Source organism: Podarcis liolepis (assembly GCF_965112155.1).
Source record: "Podarcis liolepis genome assembly, chromosome: 7".
Classification (NCBI taxonomy): Eukaryota; Metazoa; Chordata; class Lepidosauria; order Squamata; family Lacertidae; genus Podarcis; species Podarcis liolepis.
The window spans coordinates 53,151,865-53,170,936 of NC_139561.1; the positions used below are offsets into that span (position 1 = coordinate 53,151,865).

Here is a 19,072-nt window from a genome sequence, read left to right on the forward strand (position 1 = left end):
TCCAAACCTTTATGTAGTTATTTGGTAGATGTTATAGTTGTTCATTGTTAACCAGATCCCCAGATATTTATTTTTCCCCTCTACTTTCCTCCCACACATGATTTCTAGATCATTTTTTGTTTGGTTGTCCATATTTTTAACCATCAACTTGGTTTTTCCTTTATTTAATTTGAAACCAGCTAGTTTTCCAAATCTGTCTATCTGTTCTATCACTTCTGATATTCTCTTTTTCAGTTGTTCTAAAATTAACACTAAGTCATCCGCAAGTGCTTTTAATTTATAGTTTAGCTGCCCCACTATTATTCCTTGTATTCTATCATTCTTCTTTATATTTTGCGCCAAAACTTCTAATATGAATATGAATAACAGTGGAGACAATGGGAAGCCCTGCCTCGTCCCTTTGTGTATCTTACATTTTTCTGAAATATTAGTACTTACTATAATATTGGCTGTTTGAGCTTTATAGATTGATTTTATACCCTTTAGAAAGGTTTCTTCAAATCCCATCTTTTCAGTAACTTCATCATAAATAGCCAGGAGACATTATCGAAGGCCTTTTCGGCATCCACACATATTATCACTGCCTACTTTTCATTATGGACTTCTAAGAATTCCAAAACATTTATAATGCTCCTAACATTTTCTTTCATTTGTATCCCAGGAAGGAAACCCATCTGGTCTTCATGTATCAAATGTCTTAGAGTCATTTTCAATCTATTTGCCAATATCAACGTGAAAAATTTGTAATCATTATTTAATAATGATATTGGTCTATAATCTTTAGGTTCTAATAGGTCTTTATTATATTTTGGTATCAAAGTTATACATGCTTCTTTCCAGGATTCTGGTATCCTTCCTGTCTCCAATACCCTGTTCATAACGTCTGAGTGGAAGCATTAACTCCTCTTAAAATTTCTTATAATATCCTGCTGACCGACCATCTGGCCCTGGGGATTTTCCTGTCTTAATTTGACTTAGTGCCCTTTGCATTTCCATCATTGATATTGGAGTATTTAATATCTTTGCATTTTCTTCTGATATTTGTCCAATTTACATTCTTCCAAATACACCAATAGCAATTCTGCGTTTTCTTTCTCTTTCTTAGAAAGGTCTATGTAGAATTTAACAAATTTGTGTCTTATCTCTTTTTGATTGATTATGGAGGTTCCATTTTTTAGCGGACTATGGATTATCCTTTTTTTTCTTTTTCTTTCTTCGGTTGCCAGGCTAATAACTTCCCTGGTTTATTTTGTAAATTCAATTTTTTTTTTCATCGCTTGTTTCCCACCTACATTTACAATGTTAGTAAAATTTCAGTTGTTCCTTTCTTCCGGGCAAATGAGTCTGGTGTTCCATTTGCTGTAAGCCAGGCCCCAAGCAAAGTGGGCTTCTCTGACCTGTATAGATTGTGGCAAATTAAGAAAATGTGTGTCATCTTTCTTATTCTGCCTTCTGCTTTTGCTGTTGACAGGGGAGGGACAAGGAGCTAGGCAGTGGATCCTAGTCCATTCAGATGAATAGGGACATTCCCCATCAACCTCAGTCTTCCCTCAGTGTGAATAAATATGCATATGTTAGTGAAAAGCAGCATACGAAAGTACATTATATTAAGGAAAATTGTTCTGCAAATATGTGTGGATAAATGAATTTGAGATTGGGGGAAATGAGAAACAGAGAGAAACCAAAATGTCGCCCATCCCTGGTAAAAACACATCTCTGAGAGAGAGATGCAAAAAGAGCTGTTGTGAAGGCAGGGAGGGAAAGGCAGGCATTATGATCTCAGTGGCCATGGACTTTGCCCATCTCATAAACCCAGTTGCATTGACTTTACTGTGTGGCGCATCTGTCAGTTTATGAGCTTGGGGAGCTGCTGGCTCACCTCCTGCCCAAGCTCTTACTTGGACTTTTGGCTGTACTTTCCGTCCCTTGTTCTTTATCAGCACCGCAGCAAACAGTTTGCAGGGGCCAACAGGGAACTCTTTCACAACGGAATGCAATAAATCTCGGAGGATTCCAAGACCTGGGTCCCATTTGCCAATTAAGCAAGCCATGCCCTCCAATTCTTAAAGGATGCTTTCTTGAAAATGGTGTTAGGGAAATGGGTAGGAAGAACCTCTCTCATGATACGAGAATCCACCGAGGCCATCCACTGAAGCTGAAGCTTCCGGACAGATGCAAAGAAGCACTTATTCACACAACACACAGTTAACCTTTGGAATTCACTACCACAAGATTCAATGATGGTCATAAACCTGGGTGGCTTTAAAGGGGGTATAGACAAATTCATGGGCAGTGGTGGTTAAGGCTATCAGTGGCTACTGACCACAATGGCTATGTTCTTTCTCCATGGTTGGAGGCAGTGTGCTTCTAAATACCCGTTGCTTGGAATCACAGATATAGAGAGTGCTGCTGTGCTCAGTCCTGCTTGGATGAGGGGCATCTGGTTGGCCACAGTGAGAACATGATGCTGGAGTAGATGGGCCATCAGCCTGCTTTGGCAGGTCTCTTCTTATGTTCTTATGAAGCAGGTCACTGATCTGTCTACCTCAGTAGCATCTTTAATGATTCGCAACAGCTCTGCAGGGTTTCAGTGTTTCCCAGATCTCCCGGGAATTGCTAGAGCCCAAAACTGGGACATTTTGCATACAAGGTAGCGATGGACACGATACCAAATTCTGACTGGTTCCAGTTCTGCAGAGTTCTACAGTAGTGCCGGCATTGTTCTGGTTCCATGTGGATATTTTAGGAGGAATATGCACAAATCCTTTTTTTTAAAAAAAAAACCCTCAAACCTCTGCATGAAACTTTTTTAATTTCAAAAATGTGTTCACTTAGAAGGTGGTTTGAGAGCTTCTTCTCTTGTCTTTTGTTGGTTCCATGGGGGCAGCTACGTTTCCCCCTGTACAACCCCACTGAAAATGGTGGCACAACTTGCATTGCTCCCAAGGGAACTTGTTCTAGGTTTGTTACATTTGTATGTCGCTTCCCACTACAAAAAAAGTCCCAAAGCGATTTACAACACAAGTAAAAAATAAAAACAACCATGAAAATGATGAAAGCATGTGAAAAACATACTAAGAATTTTAACATGGGTTCATCCCTATTGTAATCACATTGGGGCAGCCAGAATGTATAGAGGAGAGAGAAAATATCTGTGCCTAGTACCAAAATCATAACAAAGCAGGTACCAGGCAGGCTTCCCTGGAGAAAGTATTGCAATAATAAGGGGCTATTAAAGAAAAGGTTTGTTCTCTTGTTGCCACCTGCTGGAGCTCCCTTGGAGGTGGCACTCAGAGGAGAGCCTCGGTTTATGGGCAGGTGGCAAAAGGTAAGGAAAGATATGTGGAAAGGTGTTCCTTTAGGGATCCTCTCTGGCTTTCCAAATAGGGCAGTGGGCAGCCTTTAGTCTAATTTCAAAATTATTCTGCATGTTCAGAGCTTTGGCAAGGGTGTTATTCATTCATTCGTTCAAGTATTGTATACCACCATAACAGACACAATATAATGTGGCGATGTATTAAACATCAAAAAATAGTGCAATATGATTACAGGGACTGGCTGATAAAAAAATGTAAGCAGGTGCAGAGGCCTGTCTACATAAAAAAGGCCTCCCTGAGTCAGCTGAAAGTCAAAAGTGAGGATGCCTGTTGGATCTATGTTGGGAGAGGGTTTTTGAGCCTGAGACTAGCAGGCTTCTGTGGCACAAGGGACAACCAGCAGCCTGCTAGGTAAGGAGAAACGGGAGGAGAAAAGAGGGTTCTGGAAAGACACAGTGAGAAGGGGGGTTCTGCCCACATTGGCCCTTGACCCAGCCCACCACTTGGATGTGCCCTCCACTGGCAGATATCCTTCACCCTTGGTACAGGGGGTAGGAACATTTGTTGCTGTTGTTTAGTCCTTTAGTCGTGTCCGACTCTTCATGACCCCATGGACCAGAGCACGCCAGGCACTCCTGTCTTCCACTGCCTCCCGCAGTTTGGTCAAATTCATGCTGGTAGCTTCGAGAACACTGTCCAACCATCTTGTCCTCTGTCGTCCCCTTCTCCTTGTGCCCTCCATCTTTCCCAACATCAAGGTCTTTTCCAGGGAGTCTTCTCTTCTCATGTGGTGGCCAAAGTATTGGAGCCTCAGCTTCACGATCTGTCCTTCCAGTGAGCACTCAGGGCTGATTTCCTTAAGAATGGATACGTTTGTTCTTCTTGCAGTCCATGGGACTCTCAAGAGTCTCCTCCAGCACCATAATTCAAAAGCATCAATTCTTCAGCGATCAGCCTTCTTTATGATCCAGCTCTTACTTCCATACATCACTACTGGGAAAACCATAGCTTTTACTATACGGGCCTTTGTTGGCAAGGTGATGTCTCTACTTTTTAGGATGCTGTCTAGTTTTGTCATTGCTTTTCTCCCAAGAAGCAGGCGTCTTTTAATTTCGTGGCTGCTATCACCATCTGCACTGATCATGGAGCCCAAGAAAGTAAAATCTCTCACTGCCTCCATTTCTTCCCCTTCTATTTGCCAGGAGGTGATGGGCCAAGTGGCCATGATCTTCGTTTACTGAACAAAAAACCGGAAAGGTGCCTTGTACCAAGACAAAGTATTTTTGATCCATCTAGCACAATTTTTATCTGCTCTGATGGGCAGCAGTGTGTAAATCTGGATTCTTTTACTGTACGGGGCTTTCATAAAATTAAAAATAAAACAAAAAAGAAGAAGCCAAACCTTTCCAAAATCTGGGCATCATTCATGTCACTGACTCCCTTCAGCATGTGCATATATTAAGGATTAAGGGATTAAAAAACCAGTCTGCTTCCAGCTGCCCAAAGCTGAGTCATTGATTTATGACCCACCCAGGCAAGCTGGCAGCTGTTTTTCCACCCCTCTTGCAGGAAAGTAAGCCTCTTTTCCAGCTACTATGAGGATTGATAGACTTAATTATCAACTCCCAAGTCTTCACTAAGATGGGATGGAGGGACTTGTTTACTGCCAGGACTCCAAATAAAACAAATCAGTAAATCTTGCTCAGATCCCCCAGCCTAGCTAGAAAGTGCACTGGAGCAACATCGGTGCCATTTCAAAAAATCTTGTGCAAAGCATTTTATTAAGCATGCTGGGTGCAAAGTTATGGGTGCCTAAATCTCATCGATCACCATAAGATTTTGCAAGGCATGCTGTAGTGTGGTCTGTCATGAATTCCAAACTGTCTTGTTTGCTTGTTGTTCTTGCAATTACGTTGTTCAAGAACTAGAGAGTCAGCAAACTAGCTCCATCAGCTCAATGAAGTTTTAGACTTATTTTTCTTCAGCAGCAGCCTCGCCACTCCCCATGGCGAATCACAAACTGAAGGGAGCGTCAAAAAAAGGCCAGTATGGTGTAGTGATCAGAGCACCAATCCCCAGCCTGTCACCTTCTGGGTGTTTTGGACTACAGCTTCCACCAGGCCATTCTGGGTGGAGGCTAATGAAAGTTGTAGTCCAAAACATCAGGAGGGAGCCGGCTAAGCAGGTCAGTTCCTGGATGGGAAATCCCCAGAAAGCCTTACTTTGAGTTCTGCTAAGGAAGAAAGATAGGGTAGCATTTTTATTTATTTTTTAAATGAATCTAGGAGCTGAGGAAGGAAAGAAGGAAGGGAGGATGGATGGATGGAAGGAAGGAAGGAAGGAAGGAAGGAAGGAAGGAAGGAGTCCAAAATTGAACTGGGCTAGTGTAAGCCTCGTGTGTGAACTGTGAGAAGTCCCACTGTGTTGCCTATTTACAAGTACAGATGGACAAACCCTCAGAGGTTTAGTAACCATTCTAGGGTTTTGCAAGCACCTCGTGCTTATTTCTGCCTACATACCTGTCCTGGGAATTTCTGCATCAGCTTTTAAAAGCAGTTTCGCATTTATTCCTAGGCAGTAATCTAAATATTTCATATATACACACACACAGCCTCTGCTAATGCAAGACTTGGCTGGATTCCACACATTCTAGATGCACAAGAATCTTAAGAGAAAAGCAACAGTGGGCAGCTCTTGCCTTTGACTATTAAGCAGAATAGGCCCTCCTTTAAATAAGAATGTGATTAGCTATCTTATTGTTTCCTGCTTTCCTTTATTACTGGGAATCACCATCGTAGAGATAACGGGGCATTTAGTTGCCACCACATTCATTCACTTCCTTTACCTTTCAGAGGTACCTGGCAATGGGACTGTTGCACATGGGGATGATTGGACCTATAAAAGTCTGATCCATCCCAGTTTTCAGAGAGGATGGGACTAAGTCTGCCTCATCCTGTTTCCAGGCAAATTTGTAATGGAAAATCCTTTAAAATCTGCCTGGAAAAATGAACAAGAGGGAGGTACCAGAAGATTCAAGGGGACTCCCATGGTTTGCAGAAGTATACAAAATTTATTTAAGGGATAAAACCATAAATGGGGGGTGGGGGGGAAGGACCCCAGAACACTCAAGTGGGGGTAGAGGTGTTGGCTATTTGCAGATTAGTTGCTCTGCAGAAGGCGTGCTGGGGAGACCACACATTCGGGAAACGCAAAATAACTTTTGCTAGGTTTTAATAACAAAAACAAAAACTCCTTTTACACTAAATTACAATATATCAATAAGCATAACCCATCCACCAGGGTACTGAGAGAGCTCCATGCTGCTCTTTATATACCATACCCAACAGCTTAATTGCCACAACTTAACAGCACCTGCTATACTGCTTCACAGCTGTAAAACTAGGTCACGTTATTTGCTCTGGCCTTTAAAGAAATACACATCTTATGGAACAAGAATGAACCTTAAAATTTAAAGAGATCATTCAACAAGAGGATGCTTCATGGCCACACTGAATGCTGACTGAATGCTGGAAGGTTGAGAAGGAAGCTTGGGGGAGGAAAGAATGGAATGGAGTATCATGGACAAGAGCACAGCCAGCAAGGCCTGCTGGAACCCTGAACTGGAGCTCTATTAATACAAACATTTTGCCTTGTATTTCTTTAGTATCTGCATTTGATGCCCAATTATTTCAATGACTGTAGTGCTGCCAAATGACCAGGAAAAGAACAAACTGCCTTGCTCCTCTACCTTTAAACAGATGTGTCTTTTCTGCTATAACCTGCAGATTAAATTCTTTTGCACAGAGCTTAAATCAGGAGGAGAACCTCAGGCCTGGGGGCTGAATGCGGGCCCCCAGGCCTCCTCCCTATCTGGCCCTCTGTAGTTTGCCAAGGCCACACTCACTCACTGGCTTTGCTTCACACCCTGTGTATTTTTGTTTGACTGGAATGTGCCCTTGAACTCTTATAGTGCCGCTTGTTTGCTTGCTTGCAGGAAAAGAAGCACCTGTGAGAGTGTGTAGAAATTAGCTTACCGTACAATGGTAGAATTTGCATTAGTTGCTACACCCACTTTTGCCTCTGGTCCCGCACCCCACTGACATGTGGCCCTTGAAACAGTTGCCCAGAATGGAATCTCGGGCTGAAAAGGTCCCCCCCCCCTGCTTAAATCATCACCTGCTGATTGCTGGACCACGGTGTGCTTTTAAAGGGACAGCTATGGGTCAGCACCAAAATGGACAACTCTACAATATTTGTGTGCAATGGTATTTAGTTTTTGGCAAGCCAATATTATTTTCTTCTTAAAGCCATCTAAGATAGTAGCTTACTCCACATCTTGTGGCAGTGAGTTCCACAAGTTGCTGTGTTATGCCACCAGGCACTCCAAGCAATGAGGGTGGATGTAAGGAACCAGCGAGTGATTAGAGCTAGTTCCATTAACATTTCATACTTACATTTAATTCTGTTTTAGCGTGCTTAAATAATATATTAACATAGCATAGCTGCTTTGTAAAGTACAATAAATCTCTGCAGGCAAGAGGGCAAGAATGCCAACTCATAAAAAGGGATTTCTGTAAATCTTGTTCGACCCCAGTTTGAAGCCAAATATGCAGCAGGCAGTCAGCACATCGGAGAGAAGAAAATGCATTTCCAAAGCTTTGAGGTGAATGTGCCTTTTTGTCTTGCCCTCAAGTGTCCTTGAAAGGCTGCACCTGTGTTCTCAACTTAGCAAGAGGCAAGCTGGAAAGCCTGTGTTTTTGAAAATGTATTGCATATGATTTACTAGCATTCTGCAGTCACTAATTAAATGCCTACCAGAGGGTTAAAAGACGTAAGAAAATGAGGCTCTAAGAGATAAAACATAAAAAAGCAAAATCCTGTCAGGTCTGGCCCATCACGGTCCAGCATCATGTTCTTATGGTGGCCAAACAAATGCTTCACAGGAAGTCCGCAAGCAGGAGCAGAGTGCAACAGCTCTGCCCTCCCTTGCGATTCTCAGGGCTAGTATTCAGCGGAAATCATTTGCATCCTTTTCCGAAATGAAATTCTTAGGTGCAGAGGGGCCCAATTTTCATTGCAAGTGCACAGAAGGAAGGGGTGCCACTTTCTTCATCCGTTGTGGCCCTGAGAAAAATCTTCCCTATGGAAAGCCCTGAAAGAGACACTCTCACTGGTGATCGCTGGGGGCAGCATATCATGTTGTGCTGGGCAGAAGCATGCCCATCCTTTTCGAGAATTGCAACCCAGCCCTGTGAAAAAAAGCTGTAGTTTTTCTGCCTCTTTTGTGAGGGGCAGAGAAAAGAAATCCTCTGGGGTGTGGGATTTTGGCACAGAACCTGCCTTAATTTTACAAGTCTGGTGAGGGCTGGGTGTGTATTTGTCCTTTAACTTCGGGGGGGGGGAACCATGCTCTCTGGACAGCTGTTTATAGTTTCACTGGCTGCCCATGCTTCCTAAAATACACTTCCCAATAGAACCCAGTTGTGCTTGAGAACAATGCAAAAATGTAGAAGTAAAAGGGGAAATAAATCTTCACATCGTTTTTAGTTGTTCCAGAGGTGGCCTTATCAACGCAAGTGCCCACAATGGCTTTCCCCTTGTCCTTGTCTGCGTAAAGGCCTACAAATCTCACTTGGGGCAAGAGGAGGCAATGCAATTGGGTAATTTTAGACTGTAGAATTAATGGTCTTATTGGGAGGGTGGTGACTAAGCCTGCAAAGTTACGATCCTTGTTGAGGTTACTGATTGATTGTAGGCTCTACCAACATTTCTGTCCATCTCATTGTTCCCCAATGAAAGATCAACTTGAACTCAAGAGCAAATGTGAAATGTGCCTTCTGGCAAGATCACTTCCAAAGGCTCCCGCCCCCCAGACCCTTTGGGTAGTATAATATGCCTGACTTGTTGGGCACAGGGGGAGCCTGGATAATGAAGTCAGAGCAGGTGCAAGATTGGTGCAAATTTCACCCTGCTAAAGGAACAGAAAAGGGTTGTCGGGGAGTAGAGAGAGAAAATGGTAGTTTTCCTGCCATCACATAACCATAAAAACATAAGAAGAACCCTGCTGGATCAGGCTCATTTACTCCAGCATCCTGTTCCCAAGGAGGCCAACCAGATGTCCATTATGGGATGCCCACATGCAGGAGAGCAATAGCAACACTCCTCTCCCCCCTTTTGTGATTTCCAGAAACTGATTAAGAGTGGAGATAGAATGCAGCTACTTTCAAGCCTGCAGCAAACCTTGAAATGAATGATTGAGTGAGGTGCCTTTGCAGGAGAGTTCATCAAGCATCTGGGGCGACGTGTTGCCTGTTTGGTTCCTGCATGAAAAGGTGGATTATAGATGCTTTGCCACTCAACAGAAATCCTTTAAAGTATATACAGTGGTTCTCGAATGGTTGGCTCCCGAACAAATCAGCTCCCAAACACCGCAAACCCGGAAGTAAGTGTTCCGGTTTGTGAACGTTTTTTGGAAGCCAAACATCTGACACGGCTTCTGCTTGAGTGCAGGAAGCTCCTGCAGCCAATCAGAAGCCGCACCTTGGTTTTCAAATGGTTTCAGGAGTTGAAAGGACTCCCAGAACGGATTAAGTACGAGAACCAAGGTATCACTGTAGTCAAAAATACTCCGTGGTAAGGAAGTCATAATGCAGGATCAACCCTGGAACCGTAGGAAAGAAATGTTGTCAAGCCAAATGCTAAGAAGATAATTATCTGAAAAGAATGAATGAATGAATCTTTATTTGAGTCAGCCATCAGCCATAGCAATAAAACAACACTACTTGAAAAGAGCCCTGCTGCTGGATCAGGCCAAAGGCCCATCTAGTCCAGCATCCTGGTCTCAGGTGCCTCTTCTGGTCCAAAAGCAAGACCTGAGTGTAACCGGACCCTCCCCATGTGTGATCCCCAGCAAGTGCACCCTGGCCACCAGGGCTAGGAGTCCTTAATGAAGGTTCACCTATTGTCCTCTTCTCATGCTCCCGCTGCACGCACATCCTACACATGTCAGCTATACAAACAAGGATAGTGAGAATGGGCTCTCAGGCTCCCCTCTGGCAAAGAGGAGAGAGCTGTATGTGTGTCTGTGTGTGTTCTGGATCTTCTCCTCTTTTCTTTGCACTATAGTGCAAGGGTGCCCCTCCAGATGGTGTTTGTGTTGTAAAATTGGGGAAGCATCACGATACAAGTAATAAAGCAGTATGATATGTGGATGGTCCCGTATAAAGCTATCACTAATTATTGCATCAAAGGCATGTTGCAAAATTCACCTAGAACCCCCCAAGAAGAACAACCAGCACCTCTTCTCATTATAGCTCTACTCTGAGAACAGTTATGCTTTGCTACAAAAATAAAAATAAAATAGTTCTCATGTTTTCCCTGCAGTTAATGGGTTTTGATCCTGAAAGGTCTGATGGTTGTCCATTAACCCTTCTGTTCCTCTCTTATTTTCCTCCCAGGTGCAAGTGGGAAGTACACCTCAGGACCAAAGAATTGTGGGATACATTTCCTGCACTCACTTGCAAGCTCTGGCAGGTACTGTACGGATTGCTCTCCCAATCTTTGTTTTGCTTCTTTTGCTACTTATTGTAGAATAGAGATAGAAAGAGTGGGTTTGGCTATTCTCTTCTCAGTGGTCTCTTGTCAGTACTTTAACCATCTCAGCTGAAAATGTTGCAGACAGGGAAGGGTTGTACATTGCCCTAAGTATTCTGCAGAGCCAGGGCAAGCAGACAGACATCAGGTCTGCAAGGTCTATTGGAAGCCTAAGATCCATCAAGAGAGGGCTGGGTGCAGAAATGTTGGCTTCAAGCGGGTTGGGAATTAGAGAGGAAACACATTTAGAAATGAATTTTAAAAGAAAATAGATTGAAAATACATATTTAAATACAAATTTCTGTGAGGGCTAAAAAAATATCGATAGATGAAGGAATGGGCAGATATACGAGTGAGTAGATGCAAAAGTGTCATAAACTAGAAATAGACAGAGGCTACCACATCTGTTGGGGACAGGGCCTCGGGTGGCACTGCGGGTTAACTTGCCGATTAGAAGGTTGGCGGTTCGAATCCCTGCAATGGGGTGAGCTCCTATTGCTCGGTCCGTGCTCCTGCCCACCTAGCAGTTCGAAAGCATGTCAAAGTGAAAGTAGATAAATAGGTACTGCTCTGGCGGGAAGGTAAATGGTGTTTCCGTGCGCTGCTCTGGTTCGCCAGAAGCGGGTTAGTCATGCTGGCCACATGACCCAGAAGCTGTACGCCGGCTCCCTCGGCCAATAAAGTGAGAGTCGGTCACGACTGGACCTAATGGTCAGGGGTCTTTTTACCTTTACCTTTGCCACATCTGTTGCTCATGCTGGTAGCTCAAGGGTACCAATATGAATAAAATATGGGGGGAGGTAAGCCCCACCCCACATAATTGATCACAATACATGGTGCACACATAGCATTTGAAGGGCAATGCCCATCAACTTTGGGGAGGCCCAGCCCCCTCAAATAATTTATTGGGGGGACCGGAAGGACCTCTGCCCCTAGGAATTGGCTCCTGTGTGCTGGCTGGAGCAGAAGCTGGGCAGCTTGCAAATCTTCACCAGCCTAGACTTGGCACAGGAGTTGGGCCCAAACTGGGTCTAGTTGCTGTCATGGGGTGGTAGTCAATCTGCCTTGAGTTCCCAGCAGATCCTAGGCCTGCTCTGCCCCTCTGTCCCCAGATCCTGATGTCCCATACATTTGGCAGGCAGAATAGTGAGCTTCATGCTGGCAGAGTGACATTGGACAGAGGCCGGCAGAAGCTGGGGGAGCTCAGTGAAGGGACACCTCCATCCAATCCAACTACCCCCAAGCCAGCACAAAGGAGCTTGGATTGTGGTGTGATTCACTCCATGTGAAACATGGTTTACTGAACTCTCCTTGGCCTCTCCTTCCACTGTTTACTGGATCTTTCCCATTACCTTGTTTCACGTAAATCTCCAGCACAATACAACTGTAAAAAAATCAGTTTATGATGTGGAAGGGGAAAACCACCATGTTGAGTCATTTCATGGCCACCCGAGAATATCCAGAAAGAGACCAGGGCAACTTTGTTTCTCTACCAACCTCATGTCAGCAAATAAACTTGCCATCCTCAGCCAATCTGCGTAATGGTTGATAATCCAAATATTATTTAAATCTTATCTCAAGATAAACATTATGTCATCTGGTAAAGCTTTGGGGTTAGCCTATAAATTTAAAAGCTTTGCCCTCCCAGCTGCCACCTAACTTCTACAGGGAATGGTGGCATTGGTGGGAAACACCTTATAGACCAAGTCTCTTTATAGCGATCAAATAAATCCAACTTGTCAACCTTTCCTGTCCCAGCATAAACTGTTAGCAGAAGTCTAGGACTCTTTGTAAAAATATTTCTCCTGTATATACAACACTGGAGATGGAACATTCTAGACTTTGTTTTGTAAAGAGCTGATACAAAAGAGTAATGGGTTGGTATGGACATGTTAACAATATCAACTTTGGGGTACAAAGGTTGAATGTGGTTCTTGGGTCAAAAGAGGAGATAAAAAGGAGATAAAGGAACCGCTGGACAGTTAAGTTCAGTCAAAGGCGACTATGGGGTTGCGGTGCTCAACTCGCTTTCAGGCTGAGGGAGCTGGTCTTTGTCCACAGCAGCTTTCCAGGTAATGTGGCCAGCATGACTAAACCGCTTCTGGCACAACAGGACACCGTGACGGAAACCAGAGCACACAGAAATGCCATTTACATTCCCGCCACAGCAGTACCTATTTATCTATTTGCACTGGTATGCTTTTGAATGGCTAGGTTGACCTTCTGGCCGGCAAGCCCAATGGGCTCAGTGGTTTAGATCACAGTGCCCGATGAGTAATAGGCCTCCCAATATATTTTTGATCCAATTCTATTCTTTGTTTTGCTGATCTTATTCATGATATGAAACAGACTCTGGTTTTGTTGTCTTCTCAATACACTTCTTTTGTAGCAGGGATGTATCAATTTGGTACCTTCTCTATATTGGGCCAATGCCCCATTCGATCCATCACCCTGCTCTCACTGTGACCAATCAAGTGCCCTAATGGGAAGCCCAAAAGCAGGACCTGAATGCAACAGTACTCTGAGCACTTGTGATTCCCAGCAATTGACTATCAGAGGCATACTGCCACCATCGATGGAGGGAGAACCTTGCCATCATGGCTGGTAGCCATTGGAGAAACATTGAAACAGTGGTATTCAACCTTAAAGTATGAAAGTATTGAAACAAATGTAGTCATAATAATACCCAGATGTGATATTATGGCTATTTGTGCAGTTCTTGTACAGTTCCTTCATACTATTCCCCACCCGCTGCACTTTAGCCAAATTTTAGTGGACCATCTTGGACCATCTCACTGAGATTTAAGGCAAAGAAGGAGCATGGCAAGAGAGGACTAGAATAATCCCCCTTTGCCCCATCAGAATGTCTCCCTTTAAGGCTTCCAAGTTCCTTTCCTGTTTGTCTTTCATATGTTTGCTTCATATTTCCCGGCTTATCTATCACACTGTATTCAAATACAAGAGAGCTTAGGTTTTAAAAGCTTAGATGTCCTTCAATAAATCTCTGTTCATTTATGGAACAAAACAGAATGACCTGAGTTCATAACAGTGGAGTTTGCTTGGCTGTGCTGGTTATCTCATCCAAAACATTTCTTGTGTTTCTAAAAAATGAGGGATGGGACATGATGGCAGAAAAAGAAAGCTTGAGCCACATAAAAGGTGCTGGTCTGGGATGTGTTTTTGTCAAAGAAAGCCTATTTGGAAATGTTTTGAAACATACAAATTGATGGTTGCTGAAAGTAAGCCTGGCTCCAGTTTAGAATTCAGAGGTGTACGTGCAACAACTCAAGTTGGCAGATGCTGCAATTTGGGAAGCAGGAGCTGTACTTCCTGAAAAAGAAGTAGCAGAAGAATAGTGTTGGGGACAGTGGAGTCAGCACTTAAAGCAGAAGCGGAGACCCTTTGTCAGCCCAAAGACACCAGGCCCTTACAGATAACCTCCTTGGAGCTGCTCTTAACTAAGAAAATGTGTTGGAGGTGATTTTGAATTGAAAATCATGAGCAGGGGGAAGACCCGCCACCAACCATGAGAAAATCTATCCATTTCAGTTTCTCATTTTCCCAAAATGAAATTCCATTGTCCACATTTCCACATCAATTTGCCCCCCCCCAACCCTTTGATCCTTAGAAAGCCAGTGTGGTGTAGTGGTTAAGAGCGGTGAACTCGTAATCTTGTGAACCGGGTTTGTGTTGCCGCTCCTCCACATGCAGCTGCTGGGTGACCTTGGGCCAGTCACACTACTCTGAAGTCTCTCAGCCCCACTCACCTCACAGAGTGTTTGTTGTGCGGGAGGAAGGGAAAGGAGAATGTTAGCCGCTTTGAAACTCCTTCGGGTGGTAATAAAGCGGGATATCAAATCCAAACTCTTCTTAGAACAAATTTCCCTTGATATACACATTTCTGCAAAGTAATTTCCCCTAATAAAATGCAATTTTGTATGTTATTGTCATTAGCATGTATTTTTATGCTCATTTCTCACCAGCATATGCATTTTTTGTGCACTCGGTTGGAGAACTGTGTTGCAAAATTCAGAGAAATGTGAATTTTGAAGGATGGCTGTGTTTGCGGATTGTTCTAGAAAGTGCGAATCCAGTTGATTCCCCTTTAAGTGCAAACCATAAATATAAATCTCTTACACACAAACCACATGCTTTAAATAAAAGGGTGACAAAAAGCTCCCAGCAAAGAGAAAAAGAACAAACTCCACTCAAGGCATTTAATATTTTATTTAATTTAAGTGGATATGGGTCAAGTAAGTTTTACTCAGAGTAGACTGATTGGCGTTAATGAACATTAATTTAGGCCCATTTGTTTTAGTTGGTCTGCTCTGAGTAAAACTTAGTTTAACACCACCCAGTATTTTTATATAGCCTTGCAGGGTAAGAAACCCTGTCAAATGAAATCATGCAACAATAAGAACATGATATGCAATTAAGTAACCGAGCGGCATGGAAACATTTCATTTCGATCAAGTAAATAGAATAGATGTTTCTTTCGTTTGAATAAATAAACAAAAATATCACAAAATAATCTATAGGAATTATCCACTGGAAATCAGAAAGAAAAGCAGAGCAGGATGTTGGTTACAGCCAGTCTGGTGGAAACTTACAAATCAGAACTGGGAAATCCACCCCAACCCTCTGCCTCGTTCAATTATACTTGATTCAAAAGTGATCTGTTTCATTCTTCACAGTGCCTTCTTTTGATTTGCTGCTTGAGTTGTAGATATGAATTTTAAAAATCACTCCTATTATGTTTAGCACCAACACTGGGTGTTCAGATTAAAAAATAAAATAAAACCAGACAGCAACACAGCAACTCAAAAATTAAAAAGACCATTTTCCACTGAGAGTGTCAGGGCTCTCAGAACCCAATCCAAACCCAATCCCAATCCATGGGAAACAAGTACCATTTAACTTGGAGGCCTTAACGTTTGAGTAACCAACTTTGTCTGCTAGCAATTTGGCCTTTACTCAAGAGACATGTTGTTTCTCAAGTTGTAGATCCAGGCTGGAGTTGGATTTTTTAAGTCAGGGCAAATCCCATTGCCCCTTGTGTCACTTCACAATCTCTAAATCAGGCTTCCTCAACCTCGGCCCTCCAGATGTTTTGAGACTACAATTCCCATCATCCCTGACCACTGGTCCTGCTAGCTAGGGATCATGGGAGTTGTAGGCCAAAAACATCTGGAGGGTCAAGGTTAAGGAAGCCTGCTCTAAATCATTGAGCAGCAGTACCTCCTTCTGACTGTCCACAGTTGGGAGAAATAGTAGTCAGTGGCCTCCTCTTGTGGAGAGTTGTCCTGGTGGCTCAGCGAATAAGGCACATGACACACTGGGTAGCTAAAAGTTACTCATTCAATACCCCCTTGTGCCTTCAGTCACAAATTTTGTAGATCTATATTTTTTTCCTTGCCTAAAACCAGCCGACAGATATTGAATAACTGAAAACACTAGATGGGAAGCGGTTCAGCCTGAGCTAATGAAAACATATATAGCATGTCGCATACATGCGTGCCGTTATTGGTGATTCAAAAGGGAAATTTCCAAGCCAGCTCCAAATTATCTTTGAACAGAATGGTGTGAATGATGGATGAGGTAAGGAAGTCAAGCAAGGACGTTTACGGCTTCTGCATCACACAGACACATCGTGCCATAAATCAAATTGCAAAAGTGAGGGGCAGCTACCTGATGATGCAAAACTGGCAGAGCCCTTGGAGAGTATCAGTTGGACCTCACTAGATAAACAAAGGCAGATGTGAAATCTCCCCCTGCCCCTTTCCACTGCATGGAACGCTGCCACCGCCAAGTGTAGGGGCTCAGTTTCCATTTATAGCTGCATAACCAAAAGGACTTTCTCCCCAACCCTTTTGGTAGTGCACCTGATTTGCATACAGAAGGTCCCAGGTTTAATCCCCAACATCTCCTGATAGAACTGGAGAAATCTTACCAGTCAGCATAGGTAAAACTGAGCCAGATGGACCAATGGACTGGTCCAGTATAAGCAGGTTCCTGTGTTCCTTGTGTTGTGCTGAGTACTTTCATTCTTTTGCACAAACATGCTCCCTTGCCAGGAGCAGTTGATTGAGCAGTTGGGAAGCTGCTATATCTATCTATTATCTATCTATCTATCTATCATCTATCTATCTATCATCTATCTATCTATCTATATCATCTATCTATCTATCTATCTATCTATCTATCTATCTATCTATCTATATCTATCTATCTATCTATCTATCTATCTATCTATCTATCTATCTATCTATATCTATCTATCTATCTATCTATCATTGGTCCAAATATCTCGGTATTGTCTACACTGACTGGCAGCAGCTCTCCAGGATTTTCAGGTAGGGGTCTCTCTCATCCCTACTTGGAGGTGCCAGGGACTGAACCTGGGACCATGTGCAGATGCTCAACCACTGAGCTCTTTGGTCCTTACCCAACAAAGTTGCCACCTTAATCCCATGATCAGATGTAGGAAGCTGTCTTATACTGAGTTAAACCATTGGTCCATCTGGCTCATCTAGAATGGGTAAGAAGTATTTAAAATAAAGAAACAAAGAAAGTTTGCTGATTGGCTTTTATTGAAAATGCTTTTAAATCCACATTCTACTCCAGGGATGGGAAATCTGTGGCTGTTTACATTTGAAGGAACTCCAACATGTTTATTTTAGAATTGCATCTTATGGTCTAGTAGCTTAAGATACCACCACAGTAAATACAATGAAATTTGGAATTGCTCCAGAACCCTTGCTTTGTGCTTCCTGCAGGGGACAGTACTGTTCGATGTGAACAACTGGATCTGCTTCAGGATTGGCTGGCTGATTTCAGAAAATCTACCTCCTCCTCCAGCACAGCCAATCCAGAGGAGCTGGTGGCATTTGATGTACTCTGTGGAGATCTCAACTTTGACAATTGCTCATCAGGTGAGACAGCCACTTATTTGCTTGATGTATTTTAAGCTGCTAAGCCCTAGGCTCGGTGCACAGCACAGCAGTGCTGGTTGCACTGCCCCAAATCCACTTTTGCCCGTGGTGGTTGGTGCCCATTGGGACTGGTGGGGCAAAGGGCAGAGAAATCCAGTAAAGAGTAGATAAATCCAGAGCCAGTGGCAGGCAGAGCTAATTTTACTTTTACCCCTATCCTCCTCCCTGCTAAAGAAAACACTGAGATTAAGCAGAGCAAAGCTGGCAGCTAGTGTCACCCCCTGGACTGTAAGAAGGCAGACAGGGGTAGGCTGGCTGGTGGTAGACCAAGGTTGGTGGGGCAGTGCCCCATTCATCCTAATGGACCAGCCTTTATTGGCCAACACTGTGTTGTGCCTGGAACCCCACTGGTCCTTACCCTCCTCTTCTTCATCACCATCCTTTTTTCCTAATTATTCCCTGCTCTCCTTCCTAGTGTGAAGTTCACGACAACGTACTGGGATAAACAAGGGTGAAGTAGAGCTATAATGAATCACTGGAGAAAGCAATGCTTTTTAATAAATGGGGTTAATGTATTAAAATAAACAGAGATAATATGAAATGATGCTGATTTATTGCTGCTCATTCTGTTCTTCAGTTTGCTTTTAATTTAGTCGTGCTGTGTCTTTTCTTTGTGAACCACCTTGCACTTGACTTTATCATAGAAAGACAGGCAGAAATGGTCAAATCAATAAACAGAAGCTAGGCTACTGCAAGGACAGGGCAGGCCTTTTAAAATTCTCCATGCTCTTTGCAGGCAGCAAAATGGGGAGTGGGTGGATTTCACTGAATATCCAAAGGGTGAAATTCTCAATAAGGTTTCCTAGAAATCTCTTTTTGGCGAAATTTTTAGCTTACTGAGATTTACAAAGATTCAAGTTGGTGTAGCTGGTAATAGAGATGGAGAGAAATTTGATTCGGTTCTCATTTCATGGCCAACTTGCCACATTTGCCATTTCCAAGGCAAGATGAGAACAAAATTGGATGATGTGAACATTTTGAAGGAGTGCTGTGTTTCAGTTCACAGATTGTTTTGGAAAGTGCAAATTTCCTTTAAACGTGAACTGAACAAAAATTTTCCCCCATCCCTAGAAGCCATTTATAGCCTCTGGTATCATTGCTAGCAGCACTGATGGACAACAGAGGTGCCAGCTTATCCATATTTTTAGGTGGCCCAACACAAGGTTGTGA

At 43.2% G+C, this 19,072-nt stretch overlaps 1 protein-coding gene across 3 annotated transcripts in view; it reads left to right on the forward strand.

Annotated features, from left to right (window-relative positions):
* SMPD3 (sphingomyelin phosphodiesterase 3) overlaps window positions 1-19,072 on the forward strand; it is a 351,886-nt gene that overhangs the window by 91,328 nt on the left and 241,486 nt on the right. For 2 of the 3 annotated variants that reach the window (XR_014528791.1, XM_083514992.1), the window contains exons 4-5: window positions 10,775-10,850; window positions 17,687-17,842. Coding sequence is in view for 1 of the 3 variants with exons in the window: in XM_083514992.1 (XP_083371118.1) it covers window positions 10,775-10,850; window positions 17,687-17,842 (232 nt within the window). In the remaining 2 variants the exon portion in view is untranslated. Of the gene's footprint in view, window positions 1-10,774; window positions 10,851-17,686; window positions 19,033-19,072 lie in introns of all 3 variants that reach the window. The other variant, XR_014528790.1, reaches the window with a different exon arrangement.